This window comes from Saccostrea cucullata, unplaced genomic scaffold (genome assembly GCF_032062105.1).
Source record: "Saccostrea cucullata isolate Sc308-1 unplaced genomic scaffold, CSIRO_AGI_Scuc_v1 ctg729, whole genome shotgun sequence".
Taxonomy (NCBI): domain Eukaryota; kingdom Metazoa; phylum Mollusca; class Bivalvia; order Ostreida; family Ostreidae; genus Saccostrea; species Saccostrea cuccullata.
This window is the reverse complement of record NW_026933670.1, coordinates 170,520-193,316: the sequence shown is the minus strand read 5'-3', so window position 1 is coordinate 193,316 and position 22,797 is coordinate 170,520. Positions and strand designations below refer to the sequence as shown.

The following is a 22,797-nucleotide window of genomic DNA, read 5'->3' as shown; positions in this document are numbered from 1 at the left end:
GAATAACTCGAATAATGACGTTCATCGAATGCCCAACAAAGATCGGTTTAATGACAATGCAATCAATGGGATCGACCAGAGATAAACAGACTTATTAGATAATATCAACCAAGGACGGTGCTTTAATTAAAGTTCAGAAGTCGGTCGAGGTTCTCCCCGTCCATCCTCTGACATTTCTAAGGTCTAGAAGAACATGCCAGTTGAGTTAAAACATAAGTCATTTTGAAACAATTTATAAAAATAAAAATCAATCTAAGTCATCTTCAGTTAAGCACAGATTAAGTAGTGTAAAGCATTATGATTAATAATCAATCTGTTTCTCGGACCCTGCAAATGGAAGATCTTTTAAATAATCTTTAAACTTTTCAAGATTTCATCGATAAGTCTGTACGTCTTCGCTGGATTCACTGCGAGATTGCTGATGGGTCGTCATCAATTCGGGAATCTTTTTAATTAATCAATTAACAAGGGGCGAAAAGAAGCTTTTCACGATCGGTACTTTTATCTGCCATTAGTCAAAGAGTACATGACTAATAAATTGTTAATTAGTGAAACTCGTGTGTACAAATGCATTTTCACAAGGTTCGAGTATAACTTTTATGCTAAGTCTCTTTTTTTACTCCTCACTAGAATATCATCAGCAGTGAAGTGTAACTTCGTGAATTACGTACAAGAATATATTTGAGAGGTAGTGTTCATACATTGTAAGTATGGATATACTTAAAAACTCCAAGGAACTTTAAGAAAGTTTAAAGTCACAAAATTTATCATGGAATTTAACAACATCAATAACAGCAAAATGTACTATTTTCGAACATTTTATACAAACTTTCACCTCGATGAATTGAAGTCCTGATATTTTTTTAAAATCATTCAGTGACAATTGCTTTTTCTGTAAATGAAAGAGCATCACTCAGACAAGGAGCCAGCACTCGGAGGATGTGACTGGTCATCTAGGGATGTTTGCTCCTCCGTGGCACTTACATTCTCCCCTGATATAGGTAGAGATCCGTGTTTGGTATTCTCCTATTGTGTAAAAAGATTGAATTAAAAGATTGAAGGGCAATACGAAAACCATCTATCCTTCTGTATTCAATAATCCAGAAATGAAAAAAGAATTAGATTGATTACATGATCAGCACGTACTGGTCTCTACTGACAAAGCAGGTAACAACATTGTCTTCGTTTGTAAGGCTCATTATATAAATTGTATTTTAGAAGAACTTGGAGTTAATTAAACAAGTGGTAATCCAACTTATACTAATAGTTCCCTTTCTAAGGAAGATTTTTTGAAAAAAATCATATGTCAGGTTTGAATATTTCTAATATTCCAAAGAACCAAAATGAATTTGAACTACCATATATATATATTGGATTCCGAAACTTCATAAGAATCCTTACAAACAAAGATACAAAGCGGGTTCCAGTAAATGTTCAACCAAGCCTCTTTCTTTACTCCTCACTAAGATATGAACAGTAGTGAAGGAGAAATTTCAAGACTACTGTTCAACAATATATTCAAGAAGCGGTGTAAATCAGAGGTGGATACTTAATAAAATTCCAAGGAACATTTGGACAATTTGAAATCACAAGATTTTACCAAAATGAACAGCATAAAAACTTACAACTTTTCAACTTTATACACAACTATTCCCCGCGATAAATTAAAATCCAGGCTTTTGACATCATTGACAGCTACTTTTTCAATAAAAATGGAACTCGAAAATTTACTTACCTTGTCATACGTCGTTTGCAAAATTATTTGTTAAAAACATTCTGAATGAACACACAATTTAAGCACTCTGAAGTTGACATCAAAAAGATGCTTGAGTTTTTGATTGACAATATCTATGTTGTTTTCGGAGACCAGGAATTCCAACAATCTATTAGATTTCCCATGGGTACAAATTGCGCTCCGTTATTAGTAGACCTGTTTTTATATACATATGAAGCAGAATTTGTGCAAAATCTTAAGCTTGAAAAAAAAACACAAAAACGCTGTGGTCTTCAACTCGACATTTAGATATATCGAAGACGTATCGTCAATTACCAATGGTAATTTCCATTCTTATCTCGATAATATATCCTGGTGAGCTTGAGATAAAAGATACCACAGAGTCTGACACATCTGTTTCATGTTTGGATATTTTACTTGAAAAAGACGTTAATGGTAATCTAACAACCAAACTGTATGATAAACGTGATGACTTTAACTTTGCTATCGTCTACTTCCCTTACTTATGCAGCAATATACCTTCATCATCTGCATACGGAGTTTATATCTCTTAATTGATTCGACACGCGAGGGCATGCTCTGCGTATGAACAATTTCTAAAACGAGGTAAATTATTGACAAACAGGTTGATGAAACAAGAATATTGGCGGTTTCGTTTAAAGTCATCGTTTTGTAAGTTGTATGCCCGCTATAATTACCTTTTCAGCAAATACAATCGATCATTGAGTAAAATGCTGACTGACGTTTTTTCATACTTAATGTTAGTCCATTATTTATACACTGGATTGACGGCGGATTTTCCCGTTATTTCTCGATCATGACAAGGAGCACACGGCGGGTGGGACCGGTCGGCAGGGGATGCTCTCTCCTCCACGGCACCTGATCCCGTCTCTGAGGTTTTGGATCGATGTCCATGTTTGCACTGCTCCTGTTTTGTATTTGATCTTGAATTAACCGTTCGTTATCTCCATATAGGCTATATGCTTCATATTCAATGGACTTTTTTTTACTATTCGTAATCTTCATGTTTGAAAAAGAAGAAAAAAAACGATTTTATGAATAACGGATGCATCGCCTCGATAATATTAAGCCTAATAGCTTTTTTCTTTTGTTCTTTTAAACTTGACTTTGAAAAACAAATTTTGCTAGTTATAGTGCCATGGTGCCATCCCCCTCGCATGCTCGTGTCATTATTAAATTTATCTCCGAAACAAGTGCCTGTGACCGTATTTTAATTTCTCTACATTTCGCACCGCGCCTTGCAGCATATTCTACTCTGCAGAAACCATGGGCATTATCAAGTGACAAAGATCCACATCTTCAAGATCATTTTGATACTTGTGTTTTCCTTGCATGGATGTTTTTTTTAAATTGTGAATGTACTTTTTGAAATGCTAAATTTTGTTTGCGGCCGATTTTATGCTTTGCATAAATTTTACTTGTTTTCTTTGTAATAAATGCATTATTTCGTCAAAGAAATAAAAATCCATTTTTTTTAAAATTGATAACTATATAGGGCCCCTCAAAGGATCATTTAATCTTTGTTACATAGCCTAGTATATTAAGGCCTACATCAATCAGGGTAATCAGGTCCTTCATAAAGGCGTTTATTAGTGAGTTTCAATTCTGTTCCTTACATCGTTTATAAAAAAAAATAATAGGGGAAATATTAAAAGCGATTAAAATCTTAATAAAGTCAATTTAACATATTAATCAAACTATTTTAATAATCAAACACATGATGTATGAGGGAAAAAAGATATTCGTATGTTTTGAAATGTTTATTGATACAAGCGGTCTTCACAAATCGAGAAAATGGCCGCAGCCCTGGAACAGTACGTAAATACCGTACAAAATTTGTCATCACAAGGTAAATTTACGAATTATTCAGTGTCCAAACATCGGCATATATTTTGTTTTGAATAATACTTCACCTTTACGAGATATTTATGTGCAGTCAGCATCACAGTGGCATACAGGTACTTTGAAAACCTTAGACAGATCCTCTTACGGTGTATTTTTATATGTGAAATAGAGAACAGAGTGGATAAGATGCCCCTGTGGACAGATCCTGCGGATTTTCATATCTAGATGTATATCTTGAATTTGCTAGATATCTCAACTTTATTCAGCTATTTAAATTAGTTTGAATTGGACGATTATCTTTTTTCTTAGATATACAATTTTGTCTTCATGTATAATATGAGGCACAAAAGTGCAGTTAATCCGAGATTCCTCTTGCCCCTGCTTTTTATATTGTGATATGTGCAGGGGAGAGTTAGAGCGGAGATTATATTGAAAAGTGGGAATTCAGTGGTGTCGCAACTCTGCCTACCTTTGACAACTTTATTCCACAGATCTATCTACCTTCCGAGATGCAAGAACTCGGTAAAAGGGATGATTCTTCTTCAACTTAAGCATAATTAAAAGTGTGCTATCTCCATTTAAATGGCCCTATCACTGACAAATGAAGCATCTCTTGAATAAGTTGGCCTCCTCACCATTCTGCTTCTTTGCACGTGACGTCAGCACAGTCTCCGGCCCCAAATTTTGATCTACAATATTGAAACCTGCCAACAAAATAAACATTCCCATTTTTTAGCTGTGCAGCATCCACAGTAGTCATGGTAGTCAGTACATGTATTTCCATGGACAACAGAAGTTTTGGTCAGATTAGTTTTTAAAGGGGTTGACATAGTTAATGTGCGTTTTTCTGTCAATCTGATAAGATCTGAAGACGTAATGACAGGGATCGACACTAATGGTTGTCCGATTGCCCGTGACAAGTGAATTCTCAGTTCGGGCAAGTGAAACCTTCAATGTACTTGTCTGATCAGGCAAATGTATAATTCTGATAGAAACAATTTTTTGAAAATCTTAAATTAGTTTATAAACAACATAATATTATAATATTGAACTCTTAATTTCTGCTACAACACTTAACAGGACATTGCATTCTGCAATCAGGGTCCCATGGAAGCGTTTCTGGATCATACCTGTATTCAGAAATAGGGTTCCTTTACTTCATTATTCTGTTTTCTTTCACAGTTTACAAAAATATCTCTCTGTCTGAAAACTTAGTAACATTCTTTTTTTGAAATATATATATCATATATATTAAATAGAATAGTTTATTTTTTAACTCATGAGATATAAAGAACACCATTTACTCTTGGTGCAAGATGTATCTTGATTCAAAACATGGCAGCTGTTTTCCTTAAGCATTACCTCAACTGGGAGGGGGACAATTAAATTTTCGAAAAAAAAAAAAAAAAGAAGAAGATAATATTTCTGCATTGCGATCTGGTTTTCAGGATAGTAAATGACAGGAGAGTTGTTTACAAATATTTACAAATGTAGCATCACCATCATATCAACATTTTTTTGGCAGTTGACTTCAAACTAGAAATTAATTTGTCACTCTTTATCATGTTTATTATAAACACTTAATTAAAATACAGTTACTGGTATTTTCTTCTTTAAAAACCTTGGGCAATCAATTGCAAGTTTTACCTTTGAACAAGTCAAAATTGTAGTTCACTTGCCAGAATGACAAGTGAATATAAAAGTTAATGTCTATCCCTGAATAATAATCTTTATTCAGGAATAGGCATGTACATGAGTATGGTATGATTGACATACATATTTAAAAAAGGGTGAACATATTTTAAGAATTGAATTGTTAAACATAAATTTCAAAAGAAATATTATGTTGAACATGTTGAAGTTACAAATTAAAAATAAATATAACATGTATAAATTGCTTAAACCTAAGGATAGCCCATGAAAGTTACTATGGCTTATTTTCAGTGTCCTTTTAGTAGATTTATTTGAGGGATCTCAATATTTCAGTTTAATTAAATACAAATAGGGTGATACAGGCAGCTGCTATTTCATGGACTCTGATGTCATGAATATTTATTTATTTATTTATTTTTTTTTTTATAGATTTACAACATTATAATCATGATAATTGAAGTGAAAGAACATATCACTGAAATTGACACTGATATATACTGATACATGTACCGGTATTACTGGTGCATGTTTCAGATTTTTTTCCATACCTGATGACAATTTGTCAACCAATGTAACATTTCTTGGTTTCAGGGAATTTTTCACAGCTCTGTGAATTTATTGGAAAAAGTGCAGAGGCCTTGGCAAAAAATGCTAATCATTTGGACAATGTACTGGCGACTCTCGATATCCAGCAACACTCCCTAGGAATACTCGGCATCCTGTAACGTCTATTTCTTTGTTCATTCACTTTTATTACTTAAATACATGCAAAATATGATGTCATGACAGTTTTACAAACATAATTCAAGTCGTAATAATTTATTTTTGTAACACATTGTTCTCCTCATCATGAATGATGATTACAGATTTCAAAGTATAGAAAATATTCTAGTCAGTGAAATGTTTTTTTGAAAAATTCATTTATTTAGGTAGAGTTCATTCATTTGATGCCTTAGCACTTATCTGGAATAATTACCTAGATAATTAATTTTGTCTCTGAATTATTTTACCTAAACTGATAACTAACTATGCATCAGTTTCAGTAATGACTGTAGATCATCAAATTTTTATGACATTTCTCTAATAATCCATATGAAAGCATTGTCAAGAACATAGAAGGCAAGATGTTAAGATTAAGTGTGTCTTGTAATTTTATTTTTTTCAGATGTGTGAAGTACAACCTGCCTAATATACCAGACTTTGAGACATTGTTCGTTCAGACACAAGAATTTATCAATGACTGCCATGGGGAACATGTTAGATATGCCACAGACAGTTGTAAGATACATGCTAAAATTACTGCTAGTGAAGCTTTATTGTTTGAAATATGAATATTGTTGTGAATACAAATCAAGTCAATACCTGGTATATTCATTCTCAGATGCAGATTTATGTCACAAGTTTACCCAAAATCTGGTGGAAAAGAAACAGGTATGTTACTGTTTTGTTTGATACATATATGTTTAAATGCAAACAGAGTTCAAAATATTTTATTCTGAAGGACAAATATAGCATAACAGATGCTGGTGAAAATGAAAAGATTCTTGATGTACATTTTGATATATATATATGTATATTTTTAATATGTAAATTTGATCTGCCAAGGATATGTAAATTTGTTTGATTGATCAGCCAATGAGATGTAAATTTGTTTCAATGATCAGCCAATGAAATGTAAACTTGTTTGATTGATCAGCCAATGAGAGGAATTCTGATTCTGGTAAAAGCCATCAACAAGATTCAGCTCTACCCTGCCCAGCTGACCTCTATACATGCTGATCTCTGTCAGGTATGAACCAATCTAATTATCCTCATTGATGCAGCTTGTTATAATTATGCCTCATAAAACTTAATACTGTACATGTACATTTTTATGAGTTACTATAAAATCAGCATTTTCCTCATTAAAAATTGTATTCATTTTAGTTATGCCTGTTGTCAAAGAACATGAAGCCAGCCTTACAGTTCTTAGATACAGATATCACAGATGTCAGTAAAGAGGTAATATATAGCACACAGATATAGATATCACAGGTATCAGTAAAGAGGTGAGATATAATCACAGATATAGATATCATAGATGTCAGTAAAGAGGTGAGATATAAAGTAACATATAGGTATAGATATCACAGATGTCAGTGGAAAGATGATATATAAAGTCACATATAGGTATAGATATCACAGATAATATTGAGATATAGATATCACAGATGTCAGCAAAGAGGTGATATATAAAGTCATATATATAGATATCATAAATGTCAGCAAAGAGGTGATATATAAAGTCATATAGGTATAGATATCACAGATATTGAGATACAGATATCACAGATGTCAGTAAAGAGGTGAGATATAAAGTCACATATAGATACAGATATCAGATATCACAGATGTCATGAAGAAGGTGAGATATAAAGTCACACATAAATATAGATATCTAAATGTCAGTAAAGACATAAGAGTAAAAGATACCGATATATTTGTGATATATATAACATACCAGTATGTCAAACAGCAATATTTAGACACAGTAATTGCACTGATAGTCAGAATAAATAAACACATGCCCTGACAAAGAACACTCAAGGTCCAATAGCAAGCACTGACTTGTTCTTAAACTTTATTTTCACATTAATGAATGTTATTAATTATTTTCACTAGGGAGGCCATTATGATGCCAAAGATTTTCTGTTATATTATTATTATGGAGGAATGATCTACACAGCTCTGAAGAACTATGAAAAAGCTCTGTATATGTATGAAATAGTAAGTATGACAAGTCTAATCATAGTGAACTGTATCCTGAAAAATTAGTTTAAAAATGCTTTATTTAATCCCATGTCACTCTATAAATTATAATTTTCCTTATTTTAAAGAAATTCTGAAAAATCTTTGTGCTGTCTTGTTTTGAAAATTAGATTTTGTTGTTTAATGTTTCCGTATTCTAATGTTTAATAAATTCTGTGTATTTATGATTTTGTTTGAATTTTAGGCAATAACAACACCCAGTATGGCTGTCAGTCATATCATGTTAGAAGCTTACAAAAAGTACATCCTTGTTGCTCTTATTCTACATGGAAAGGTTAGATGAAGGCTGTGTCTCTCAGTGTTAAGTTATTGGAAATAAATATTATAGATTCTTACCTACATGTGTAAAAAAATTTTCATCTGATAAGAATTTCATGATAAGATTATTTTATGATATTTCAGTGGTGTACTACAAGAGGGTTTAGTTGATGCTTTAGTATTTCCATCAGAATATATTTATTATTTCAATGTTATTGCAGGTTCCCAATCTACCAAAATATATATCACAGGTAGTCACAAGATATATAAAGGTAAGTAATACAGATCATCTCTTAGTATTCAAGTTTATACAAAACTTAGTCTCTTTAGACAATGAGTTTGCAATAGATTTTTTTTTTATATTAATTAATCAGAGAGATGTACTTGAATACAAGGGCTCTTTTTAATCCTTAATCTTGATTTCAGCCATTATGCCAGGCTTACCATGATTTGGCTTTGACTTACGGATCTAACACGCCCTCCGAGTTACGAGCCACAGTAAACAAGTATCAGGAAACCTTCACCAGGGTACGGCAAGTATTTCGGTTATTGAAAGCTTTGCATGGCTAAATTTATTTCTACAATGATGTTATTTAAACTTCAGAAATGACTTTTTTGTGTGTTTTTTTTTATAGGATAACAATATGGGCTTGGTAAAACAATGTATTACCTCACTTTACAAGAAAAATATTCAAAGATTAACAAAGGTAAAAATATAAGCTTATAGAGTATTTACATGTATTAAGAAATACAATTTTATTGAAGAAGATTTATTTTCACTTAAATATCTGTTTCCAGTACAAATTCATAATAGTTAATTGTGATGTATTTCAAAGGAATGCATTCTCACAATGATTAAATGTCATATCAAACAAAGATTTGAAAAAAAGTGAAAATGTAAGGAAGGTGAAATCTCTGTCTTTTTTTCAGACATTTTTAACACTATCTTTGGCCGATATGGCTAATCGAGTACAATTAGCCAGTCCTAAAGAAGCAGAAAAATATGTTCTACACATGGTAAGAAGTAATGTATTTAGCAAACATGATTCAGTTATTTAAAGGGGCATAGACACAGTTTCAGCTTAAAAAAAATTCTAATTTATTTTTCCATTTTTATAAGTGTTTAACTAAGGTCTTTTTAATGATCATCAAAAATTTGAACATTAGTTGTCAAGATACAAGACAGATTTAGAGCTCCAAACCTTTGTAATGTAAACAAGGTCCGTGTCATGTTTTGTTTACATAGATTAATATACTAATATATGTTCATTCATAGCAGATAATTTCAATAAAGAAGTTAGTTCTAAATACAATTAAACAGTTTATAGTGATTGGCTGAATTTCTTTTTGTTATAAATGATATTTCTATATGTAAACAAAAACAATGCACGAGCCTTGTTTACATTTGAAGAACTTTAAGTTCTGTATCTCATTTGTTAATCAATAAATGATGTTCAAATTTTTGCTGATCATTAGATGACGCCTTAGTCCCTAGGGAATAGTAAGCAATAAAACTAGTTTAAAAAATTCAGTTAAAACAGTGTCCAAGTCCCTTTAAGATTCAAGATTTATATACTGTCTTGTATGTGTCTATTCCCTTCAGTATGAAATGAATATTTTGTCTTTTTATGACAGATAGAAGATGGTGAAATATTTGCCTCTATTAATCAAAAAGATGGTATGGTCAGTTTCCATGACAACCCAGAGCAGTACAAAAGTGCTGGCATGCTACTACAATTAGATAAAGAGGTAAATATAATTTTCTCTCATTTGATTTATAACATTAATTTTGAAATGCTCTTTCTACAATTTTTTAACATTGAACTGCTGCAGACAGCATCCATTACAAAATTATTTTACTCACCTTCATTTGGAGTGTTCCAGAATTTTGAATCACTTTGAGTTACATGTAAAAGTCCAATGTTTTACACATTTTTTACAACAAGTCTTAATTTAACAGAAATTAATTTCCCTTTGTCAGGACCACATCACCAGAATTTATCATTTTTTTTTTTTTTTAGATGCAGAAAGCTATTCTGTTAGAGGAAAAACTACGAGAAATGGACAGAGAAATTGCAGTTAATCCTCAGTTTGTTCAAAAGGTAACATCTCTCTGAATTGTGATAAGGAGAGTTGTGTAACTGGAAGTCTTCAAAAATGCATGTGCATTAGACAGAATGGACCACTGCTTATGACACCACAGAATCAAGCTTCTGATAACAATATGGGCCTTAATTTTGTGAAAAAGAATTTCTCTGTCTGACATCAGAAATAGAATATATTTATTCCTTTTTCTCAATATATCTGCATTATAAATTTATTTGATAAACATTCATGCATTTAGAAGTTTTTTTTTATAGCTCAAATGAGCCAAATCTGATTAACAGTTGTTCAGAACATGCATTAGAGTTTAGGACTATAAGGAGTTTCATTCACCTACACCTTTGTTATTTGACTCAGGTAAGAGTAGTGGCCCTTGAACCTCGGGGTGAGATGGGTTAGTATATTAAATCTGATGTTAATTTTCTTCTTTTTATTTCAGAGTTCTGGTTCTCACGAAGATGATTTACCAGGAAGCTCAATAAAAGGTCAAGGATATTAACAGAGAATGATACCTCAGTTATAGTGCTATTTTGTAAAGGACTGGTATATTGTGTGACTTCTGTCACATGTGTAAGCCATTAAGGTGTAATAAAATTTCACTTGTCAAAAGAAATGGCTTTTTTGTTTGAAACAGTGTAATCGTGAGTTTAAATAGTGTGTAACAGGAAGGGAGAAAATGTATGGCTGGACCGGGAAATGAACACAAGACCCCCTGTAACTCCAGTCAGGTGCTCCACCAACTGAGCTATCCATGCCGATATCCGCGGCCCAAACCATTACATTCCTCCCTCCTTAAAGTAATATACGCTATAACGTGCGCCATTTTAAAATACGGCTGGAAATTTATATATTTTGTTTACCAATAAAAGTTACGAAAATGCTGTAAATTACACCATTTAAATAAAATTCGTTATAAAGTTATCAAATTATAATTATTTATTATCCTGCAAGGAGAATAATGTCTATTTTAAGTAAATCCACCACGTGACGCCGTCGCTACTTTTAGATTGATAAACAAACACGGCGTCAAGAAAACGAGGTAAGCCCTTTGAGATACAACTCACTTTTGACATGGATGGCGTGTTACTATTAATATAACTTATCTTTAAATGTAATCAGTATCAACCATCTATACTCTGTTATGACGCATATTAACCTTTTATTAATAATCGTTGTCAAAATGCAACGTGCCTCGTTGTCTATAATTTCCCGTGGACATACGTGTCTATATTTAGACCTACTGTTTACGCACTTCCTTTATCAATATTCATGAAAAGACTGAATTCTTGTTTGCAGATATTGCTTTATTGTTCTGTTATTATTACAACGAGTTTTATAGTTAAATTTTGTGGAAATATTATTTTTTCATTACACTTTATGTGTTTCAAATCATTTAATCATTTTGTTTCACATACAAATCGGCATCCATACGGCGTATATTACTTTAAATGGTCTTTGTCCTCGAAGACACAACTCATGTTCTTATTACCCCCTGGCAGGACTATCAGGGGGTAGTAAACCAGGGGTGGTCAACGGCACCAAATATGTAACAGGAAGGGAGAAAATGTATGGCTGGACCGGGAATTGGACCCATGCTGGCATGCATCACTAGTCAGGTGCTCTATCGACTGAGCTACCCAGGCTGATATCCACGGCCCAAACCATTACACATGATTTTTTTCAACAAGAATTTCATGTATGCTTAAAGTTTTTATTTTACTTATACATGTAATATTTTTAATTGTTTAGAAAATTAACAAATATAAATTTAATACCTAACGAAAAGTCGTCGTTGACTATTCGACTGTCAGTCGAATGGACCGATAATCGAATAATGAAACGACATTTGAATATTAAATAAATGCAGAAAAAGGAGGTGATAAAGAAATTTTCAACTCAAAATTGATAAAGCGTCATTCCTCAAACCATTATATAGCATCCGCCCTCAGACGAATAAGAGCTTAAACACAGTAACAGTATATAAATAAATTTCTACATTGTATATAATTATATGGAAAGTACAGTAATTACATACCGCAATACTTATTTCTCAATTACTGACCTTTTTTGTTATTATAGTAAATTAATTTATGCAGCGCTATACTTTGAAAATTATTTGTTGGACTAGTACCAATTATAAATTTATTTTTTACCTCTAAGAATGCTATAGGAACACACCATAGCTGTGAAGTTTTGAAACTTCGATAATTATAAAAACATAATCTACTCAAATCATAATCTTACATAGTAAGGAAATGATGAAAGAATGTACAGACCAATTTATGACTGTAATTTACAAGAATTTACACATTTTGGCGAATTAATATTGCGAATATCGGTGTGTAATACACTGTGTATGCAATTGATGTTACTTTTTAATAAATTTACGAAAAGGGTTTTTCATTTATAAATATGCTATCGATAAGATATTTTTTTTTAAAAATGTTCCGAATAGTCGACTATCATTCGAATAATGCAATCGAATGTTCTACTAAGGAAAATAAATATTTTGACATCCCTACTTTATACTATAATTATAGAAGATAAGATTTTGTGGGTGTGTGTAAAAGATTGATGCCTAAATATGACAATTCATACCCAAGGTTAAAGTCTGAAAAAAGTAGATGAAACCTCCAAGGTCATAAAGTGTTGCTAACCAAAGAAAGGTCTGGTCAAAGGGAAATGTGAAAGCCCTAGCACCACCATTCAGAAGTTGTTGGAAAAGTTGAGGTTTTTCAAAAGTAGGTCCAACACGAAGGTCAAAAGGTAGAAAATATTGATATATTTAAATAGACAGTTTAAAAATATGTGGCCAGATCTGCAATTCAAGGTGAATAAAAATAATATAGATTAAAAATTTTTTAAATTTTGAAACAATAGGTCCATTCTAATTTAGATGTACTATTCTCATGCCATGTATCTGTTCTTGAAAAGTACTAGGTAGGAGTGTCATAAGCTTAAATGGATAATGCATAATTAATTATCTTATTTTTCTTTCCAATTGCACATGCACCTTGTGCAGAAAGTTCCTGACCACTTTACAAACCAGCTGATTTTTAAAATGATGCAAAAACAAAGATTATCTCTTTTTCAGATTTATACATTTGAGAGAAGGGAAATAATTCAGTTACTGTAAAATCACATATTTTCGAGGGGTCAATTTTTGTGCTTTAAGGAAAATACATTGGCAGTCTTCGAAATAACCTGGGTGCCCGATGCCCGGGACCTGGTAAATTTGCCAGTGGGCATGTAAAAATTCTCAAATTACATGCCCAAAGGCCATGTGTGAATTTTCTTTCAATACACGATGTTTACTTGCCATTTTTTCTGTCGTACCCCAGTTATTCGCATAAACTTGAAATGTAATGTTTTAAGATGGACTGCCAGTCTGAAGTCTAATGTTACATTCTCGGTATGACCTGTCAAATGATGGTCATTCGTAATCCTTGAAGTGGTTAATCTAACCTATTTGTTATCTCGAAGTGTCTTGCTAAATTACTATATGTTCATTGATGCCACGACAGTGGACTGCAGTCATGATCCTATTTTGGAAATTCAGTTCAGCTAAACCGGCCAACAAACAACCAGCATGTGTGTCAAAACTTGTGAACAAAAACGCGAATAGAAAATGGCAGGCCATGGTTGATTTACGACTCTGAAAACAATTTGAACTTAAAATTGAGAGAGATCTTGAGAGAATTTAAAAACAGAAACACTGTCCTGTCCTTAAAGTATTAATGATATAAAAATCTTAATTTTTTTTGGTTGCACAATCATAACTGGTTTATGAAAGAATTTTGAGTGGGGCATGTACAAATTAGAATGGACTGGGTTAAAATGATAGGTACACATGCCCTTCGGGCATGTGCTGAAAAAAAAAACTGTTGTGAAGACTGCATTGGTTCATATAGGGATTTGATTTTGTGGTTGAAGAATTGTTCAGTAGTAATACATGTATGGTATATGTGAAAATTACATTTCATGGTGGACAAATTTGTGGGTCTCTTCATACTCTGAAAACCATGAAAATTAACCCCCCCCCCAAAAAAAAATTAGTGATTTCACAGTTTATCTAAATACATCAAGAACAAACTTAATACAAATCTTTGGACATTTTTATTTGGAAAAAATGCATGGATCAGTAATATTATATACCTTTCATTTATTAATCATTCAGAATTGGGTCATAATGGAGAATTGACAGTTTTCTTGTCCCAACTGACTGTAAACCAGATTCAGTAATGTAAATGCACTGACCTTTCACTTCATGAACTATGGAAGTGTTTTTACATAAATATTCATCAGAATTTAGAAAACAAATGGTAGCAGCCTCCCAAGTCACAGATTATTTTTTTAATTTAATATGTGTATCACATTCAAACTGTCAATACTTATTTCTAAAACACAATCATAATGATAGATATACATGGTAGATTTACATGTACATGTCATGAATTTAAATATTCTTTCCTAAAATCCTCAAAGTCCCTCTCACTGAACACAGACGCCGCCACTGGTTTGGTCTCCTTTTCCTTGAGGTTCTTGGATGACCTCCCCTTGTTATGTTCCAAAATCTACAAAAACAAGGAGTTCATTAATCTTTTGATGTAAGATTTGTTAATTAATAAAGATTTTAGGTCGTCAAAATGCTTTTGTTTATTTTTTGAGATTAAAATTATTCATTAACATGATAAGTTTTCTAGAAAGACACTTTTTTAAAAATAATGTAAATAATTATGCATCTTTAATATAAAACAGTCATAAATGGGCTTATTTTGTTCAAGATAAAGTATGTTATGTGCATTTAAAGTAGTCTTAGAAAACCAACTTAAAACATCACAGCAAATTTTAATGAATTTCTTCCGATGTCAAATACAATGGTACTATTATATATAAAGCTAGTACTTTTTAATAAAAAAAGATATTGTATCATGATACAGATACCTACAGTATTTACAGTCTTGGAATCAGGTTTTCCTTCAATACTTGAAATCATGTTGAGATAATGCAGAGATTCCTCAGTAAAGTCAAGGGATTTATTTCTGTTGTATGTCTCTGAAAAAATATGTACTATTAAGCACTTTTAACTGAATCAACCTTGAAGCTGATATAATGAGATTTAAAAAGGAAATTTTTTAAGGCAGCTAGCAAAGATTATGAAGGAGTAAATTGCAGATTTCCATTGTCAATGTAAATGTAAATTTGAGAAAAAAATGCACAATGGCTGACAATGCACCTGAAACCAATCAGATTTTACACTTATTTTCTATTTATACCTAGAGCTGACTCCGACGAGCGTTTTGTCTTAGCTTTGCTGATTTGTTTCTTCTTGCGTTTCTTGATGCCTCGCTTTGAAGAGTCCTCCTTGATTCTAACATCTTTTGAAGCTCCTTTTCTTTTCTTCAGACTGCCTGGTATTAATTTAAGAACATGTATATTGTCATCATCATATTTTGAAAATCTTTATTGTACATGTATATTAATATATTTATGTAATTTGATGATTTGATATACTGTAGCACCATAAACAGCTGTAGGTGGGACCAAAAGGACTGCTCCCAAGATTAGCAATGCGTAGTACTGTATAAGGTCAATCGCAACTTCTCGGACCTTTCCGACTAGTGGAGACCAACCTCAAATGTATTACGTAGACATCCTGACAACCCCCTTGTAAACTACTAAACTTTGAAATAAATGTGGGAAGACCTCTTATCTCTGGAGTATGAAGTTTAACTTTATTGAATGTAAATATATTACCTAAAATAAACAATAGAAGGAACTTTTAAATCCGTCTATCAAATATTTGGGTATGTCTTTTAACCACAATGAACCACAAGGAACCACAATGAAACCACAATGAAACCACAAGGAACCACAAGGACATCTTAATTTGTCTCTAAATTTTACTCTCTAATTCCACTGTACAAAAATCATCCTATACACTCATGATATCTGACAGAATTCATATTTTAAGGTAAAAACATTTTCTTTGTACATAGCATATTTAAATACATATAACTATTCTATTTGTATATTTCATTCAGAGTCGATTAAAATATTAACTGAAAAACTTGGAGTACATTGTAATGGCAATATACATGAAACTTTTAAATACTGATGTCAGTTATCTGAAGTTTGCATCAAAGGTGCCTGTCCCATCTTCCATGCAATTTAAGGTCAGACGAGATGTTCCTCAAATTATGTTTTGTATATCTTCGTAATGTATGAAAAATGTTCAAAATTTTAATAACATTATGATTTCTAAAGCAGTTTCTAAACGTTTTTAAAACATCCAAACACTTAAAACTTTGAAATTCGAAAATTATTTTTCTTCCCCAAAGGATTATATAAGAAAAACTACCCCTGGTATCTCGCAGAAATGCCTGGTATTAGGTACCTCAATTTTTTGTGAGTAAACATGTTTAAGTAGCAATACTTCAATGACAAACTCTTAGAAAAATTTATCTATTATTAAGGAACGTCTCGTCTGTCCTTAAAAAAAAAAAAGAGTCCCGGGCCTGCCTAAATGAGAAAAATTTTGATTTTTTAAAGTTCCTAAAAAGTCCAAACACATTATAATGGGGAATGCGCAGCATTCCTTGTCCATGTAAGTAAGCCCTCAATACTCAATACTATTGTTACAGTTTTTAAAAAGTTAATAATTTAATACCTGGTCTCCAGAGTTCTTTATCCTTTTAATTTAAATTTTACATATTTTGTAGTAGAGTAAATGCATTTTTAGCTCACCTCAACGAAGTTGGGGGGAGCTTATGTGATACCCTCGGCGTCGGTGTCGGCGTCCCAGGTTAAGGTTAAGTTTTTTGGAGCAGTTTTCTTTTTAATTACTTCTGTGTCCTATACTGATTAGACATGCATGGAAGATGGTTTTAGTGTGTTTTATTGTACCAGACAAAGTTTCAGATGCTGCAATTTCAGCAAAGGAATTACCAGGTTAATGTTTTTGGAGCAGGTTAACATTTTTGGTGCAGTTTTTGGTGTGGGTTTCATTTCCAAGTAACTATAAGCCCTATGTTGACCAAACTTGCATGGATGATACATCTAAGGATGCATACTACTGGGCTTGCTTCGGATGCTGAATCTGACCTACATTTTCCGGTTGAGTGAACACGTTAAAGTTTTTGGTGTAGGTTTCATTTCCAAGTAACTATAAGCCCTATGTTGACCAAACTTGCATGGATGATACATCTAAGGATGCATACTACCGGGCTTGCTTCGGATGCTGAATCTGACCTACATTTTCCGGTTGAGTGAACAGGTTAAAGTTTTTGGTGCAGGTTTCATTTCCAAGTAACTACAAGCCCTATAATGACCAAACTTGCATGGATGATACATCTTAGGATGCATACTACCAGTCTTGCTTCGGATGCTGAATCTGACCTACATTTTCCGGTTGAGTGAATAGTTAAAAGTTTTTGGTGCAGGTTTCATTTCCAAGGAACTATGAGTTCTTTAATGACCAGTCTTGCATATATGATTCTAAGGATGCATACTTCCAGGCTTGCTTCGGATGCTGAATCTGACCTACTTTTTGTGGATGAGTGAAAATGTTAGTTTTGATGCATGTTTCATTTCCAATAAACTATGAGCCCTATAATGAGCAAACTTGCATGGATGATACATCTAAGGATGCACACTAATGGACTTGCTTCGGATGCTGAATTGGACATACATTTTTCAGATAATAGACAAGGTAAAAGTTATGGTTGCAGGTCTATTACCAAAAACTATAAGGTTTATATAACATTGTATAAACCAAACTTGCACAAATGCTGCATCAAGAGATGAAAACTCTCAAAGTTGCTTCAGATGCTGGATTTTCATTACATTTTCATGAAGAAGAAGTAGTTTAAATTTTTTATGTAGGTCTATTTCAAAGTATCAGATCAAAATTGCTTTTAGAAATATTTTCATTTTTGGAATGTATACTTTTTGTTGGTTAATTGTGTGACTTTGCCTTACTTAAAGACAACATTCGTTGAGGTGAGCTCTGTAATCTCTGATTACCTATGTTTAAAGCATGCCAAAATTTTTACAGCTTGATGCCCAGATGTAAGGAAAATGATTTTTAAAACTGCATTAATTTTGATGGTTTTGGTCCCAACCTCAGGCCCTGTGGGTAAGAGATTTTGAAATCCAAAAAGTTTTGCTCCCCTTTACCTATAGATGCTTTGTACCCTGCCAAAATTGGTTGAAATTGGATAAGCTGTTCAAGAAAAGGAGCTGAAATGGTTCAAAAGATTAGGAAACAGACGGACAGGAAGCACAACGTCGGACAATAACAGATAGAAATAGGTCACCTGTGTGACTCAGATGACTATAAAATACATATAAACCATATATATATTCATTAAAATTAAATTAAGATGTCCTTGTGGTTTCCTTGTGGTTCATTGTGGTTTCATTGTGGTTCATTGTGGTTTCATTGTGGTTCCTTGTGGTTCCTTGTGGTTCATTGTGGTTAAAAGATGTACCCAAATATTTAATTTTAATATAAATTTTTAACATCCAGTGATGATAACACGCGTACATTTGAGGTTGTTTTTCCAACCTCCGACGGAAAGACCCCAGATCACAGGCATTTGTTTCATATATGGGATACACCCTACTTAAAAATAAGCAGGGGGTGCCCTGTATACAGCAAAACTCGCTTAGTACGAACATGGATATAGCAAATTTACGGATGTAGCGAAGTTTTTTTGGATCCCCAACAATATTAATTCAACTTGGAGAGGACTTATATAGGCCATGCCTGATGTCCAATCCAATTATGTAATCTAACATAATAAAATATTGATTATTATTAAAAAAAAAAAAATATTAATTCAACGAATTCCCTATACGGATATAATGAATTATGGATATAGCAAAGTAATTTCACAGGTTCCAGTGATTTCGTTATAACCAACATGACCAAGTTTTACTGTAAAAAACAAGTGGCTGTGCCCCAGATGACAGGGGCTTGCTCTGTCTGGCTGCAGAGGTGTGTGAAAATATTGAATTTAAAAACATAGGATATGCTAAAACACATTAATGTTTTTTTTAAATAATTATTTTATACATGCCTTGAGCAAGCTCCTGTGGCAACACAATTTATTGGACAATTACAGGAAACAGGGGCCTCTTCTTTAATCTAGAAGATAAGTAAATTTCTGTGTGGACAGAACAAATCAGACAAAGTACCTGATGAAATCGGTCCCTAGTTAACAGGTAAATTCAGCATCAGAATCTGATGAATTTGGCACTTATTGTTTTTTTTTTGGCATTTATTGCCAGTGATTTTTTTGTGACATCTGTGAAAAGAAATTAAGGAGATCAGAAAGTCAAATGCAATAAAGGATGAGTGCACTTAAGCTATAGAGTTGGATCCCGATGTTTTGCGCAAAATAAAATTCCAAAATTCATTAAATTTATGTTTTATAGGTATTAAACAATATCTTAAGAGCAGGTTTTGGTATATTAGATTGTATGAAAGTATTAAATAGTGCCGAGTGACACTAGCTTTTGAGACGGGGGTCTCACAATTTTGTCACATTTCTATTGTTATTCATATGCATATCAGTTTTCAAGGACATTGTTTACATCGAACCGCAACTTGGCCATTGGTCTCATTTGCAGAATGTGTATTTTAATTTAAACTTATACATATCCAAAGGACAATGTTGGCCAAGTTGCGGCTCATATCTAATTTTAAAAAAAAAATGTCCCCAAACAACGCTCGAGTTAGCTACTAAATTAAAAGGTCCCCGAGTGTCAACGATTGATATTATAATATTTCCATTTCTAATTTTTTTCTCTGTGATAACTCTTTGAAAGTAAGCGGAGTTGATTTCTTGATAATTCTACCCCAATGTAAATTAGGCAGGTCGAAAGATCAGGAGCTAAGGAGACCTAATATACATGCAAACCTTGTGCGCATCTGTCTCTGTGTCTGATGCTAAGGAGGCCAAATATGCATGTAAGTCTCGTGCGGCTGCCTTTGTGTTTGACGTCATGCAGTGGGCGAGATCTATTGAAACTGGCATGGGAGTCGTCATGTAATTCAAATCTATGTCTACAGTTTTAGAGTCTAAATCTACAAATTTGTTCACAATAAAATGGAAATATAAGGAATCACTGTCTAGTTAGTATAGTATGCCAGGGACATCAACGATAGTGGGAAACATGGGATAATTTATACATAACGGCCTTCGCCTGTTATGCAGATTATCCCATGTTTCCCACTATCGTTGATGCCCTGGCATACTACACTAACTAGACAGTGATTCCTTAAATCACTTTACTCATGTGACATTCCACTGTTCGATACACTAACGCTTTCATTGAACATTGTATTTGTCACTGGAAGTTTCTATTGTGCTTCTATCGTACTTACAACCTCAAACTACGGAAGATTTTTGCAATATTTAAATAGGCCTAGGGTTTGGAGATTATGTCTCTTAAATTATTTTACTTTATGTTTTTCGTTAGGGGTGCTTTGAAAGAATTCTGGTATTGACAGTGTGGTTATTAAATATAGGCTTGTGTCGCCTCCGTATTATGGTCTGTGGTGCGAGATATCTACCCCATCCCTAAACACTAGAATCATTCATTTATTATTTGTGCACCATGAAACTACACAATCACTCTCTTCTCCATTTAAATTCGTAGTGTAGGTTCTGATTGCGAAAAAATCATATGTGTGAATGTTTACATTCCACATCTATGCGATTTAAATGTCTCCTTGATTTATATGCCTTCTGTAGCAGTTCTCACTACTGGAAAAAAACTACTACCAAAAATACATATGTATTCACCTTTCCCCTCCTGGTCCTCGTCATCAAATAACTGTAAACTCTTGCGTAATATGGACGACGACATGATCCTAAAATAATTATCCTATCTGTGGGCTATTTGATCCATTTAAAGACTTTTTTTAGACTATGCTAGTCATAGTTTAACAAATAATCATGTAAACATTCAAACTCGTGGTGCATTACACAAAAATTTTTTAGCATCTTGAGCCCGATTCCTAACATTCTGAAACCAAGATATTTGGCCATTTTTTTGTCCTTTAGGAAATTTATCGCAGTGTAATTCGCATAAATAATAAAAATTAAGTATTATGATGAACCATTTAGGAAGACCTAATAAAAATCTGCAAAACACGAGCTTTGAACAGCATGGGAATTGAGGTATTTTGTACAGATACAAAGAATGCCTAATTTATCTAAAAAATCTGGCACAAACTTCGATTCCATTGGACTATTATTTTTATTTATAAGAAATACAAACATATTGTATAAAATGTAAATTATATGACCTCTTGCAAACCTTTTCATGCTTTGTATAAATCAGATGATAAAATTACAAATTACATAATTTATTCATCGTGATAATAAGACAATATACTGTCATTAATATATTTCCTCATTTTTAAAATTCACAAGAAATTCAAAAGAAACAATTTTTATTTTATTATCAATAATTTTTTATTGACTGTAAATCTAAGATTCATTTACCCTATACCTGATGCATATGGCACGCCAAATTCACAAAAATGAGCAAAACATAGTTTCACAGTCGATAAACTAGGTTTATCGGTTGTAAACTATAGTTTCCGGACTGTAAACTACAGTTAACAACGTTAATCTACGCGATAATCTACGTTTCACAACCGTAAACTATACTAAACACCAAAAACAATCATTTGCGATTGCAAAACATAGGTTAACTGATAAATACAGTTTCACGATTTGTAAACTATGGTTTACAACTCTTAACTATAGTTAACGATCGTAAATTATAGTTTACAGACGTGAATCTATGTTTATCAACAAAATCTATTGTTAACGTTTTATTACAGACATATAAACACACATGATAAACTTACATAAGCATTCGTAAACTATAGTTAACAACCGTTAAATATAGTTTTGCAGATGAAAACTATAGTTAACGAATTGTAATCTATACTTTACAGTCGATAAACCTAGTTTATCCATTGTGAAACTATGTTTAGCATGCCAAATTCACAAAAATGAGGTAATCATAGTTTCAAGTCGATGAACTAGGTTTATCGGTTGTAAACTATGGTTTGCGGACTGTAAACTATAGGTAACAACGTTAATCTATATTTTACATCTGTAGTTAACGCGATAATCTATGTTTCACAACCGTAAACTATACCTTAACACCGAAAACAATCATTTGCGATCGCAAAACATAGATTATCTGATAAATAAGGCACGCCAAATTCACAAAAATGGGCTAAACCAAGTTTCACAATTGATAAACTAGGTTTATCGACTGTAAACTATAGTTTACAAATGGTTTACAACTCTTAACTATAGTTAACGATCGTAAATTATAGTTTA

The 22,797-nt window shown here is 32.7% G+C and overlaps 2 protein-coding genes across 2 annotated transcripts; one reads left to right on the top strand and one right to left on the bottom strand.

Moving 5' to 3' along the window:
* The first annotated feature begins 3,550 nt into the window (after nucleotides 1-3,550).
* LOC134238891 (COP9 signalosome complex subunit 3-like) lies at nucleotides 3,551-11,036 on the top strand. Its single transcript, XM_062721003.1, has 15 exons — nucleotides 3,551-3,605; nucleotides 5,846-5,975; nucleotides 6,420-6,532; nucleotides 6,636-6,685; nucleotides 6,951-7,043; nucleotides 7,181-7,255; nucleotides 7,916-8,020; nucleotides 8,247-8,336; nucleotides 8,542-8,592; nucleotides 8,747-8,848; nucleotides 8,956-9,027; nucleotides 9,251-9,337; nucleotides 9,956-10,069; nucleotides 10,342-10,422; nucleotides 10,863-11,036. The coding sequence occupies exons 1-15, from the start codon at nucleotides 3,551-3,553 to the stop codon at nucleotides 10,920-10,922; spliced, it is 1,278 nt and encodes a 425-aa protein (XP_062576987.1). The 3' UTR covers nucleotides 10,923-11,036.
* Nucleotides 11,037-14,522: 3,486 nt separating this feature from the next.
* On the bottom strand, nucleotides 14,523-21,374 carry LOC134238872 (active regulator of SIRT1-like). Its single transcript, XM_062720983.1, has 4 exons — nucleotides 21,238-21,374; nucleotides 15,700-15,834; nucleotides 15,372-15,478; nucleotides 14,523-14,997 (listed from the first exon to the last, which is right to left on the bottom strand). The coding sequence occupies exons 1-4, from the start codon at nucleotides 21,299-21,301 to the stop codon at nucleotides 14,872-14,874; spliced, it is 432 nt and encodes a 143-aa protein (XP_062576967.1). The 5' UTR covers nucleotides 21,302-21,374; the 3' UTR covers nucleotides 14,523-14,871.
* Nucleotides 21,375-22,797: the final 1,423 nt, after the last annotated feature.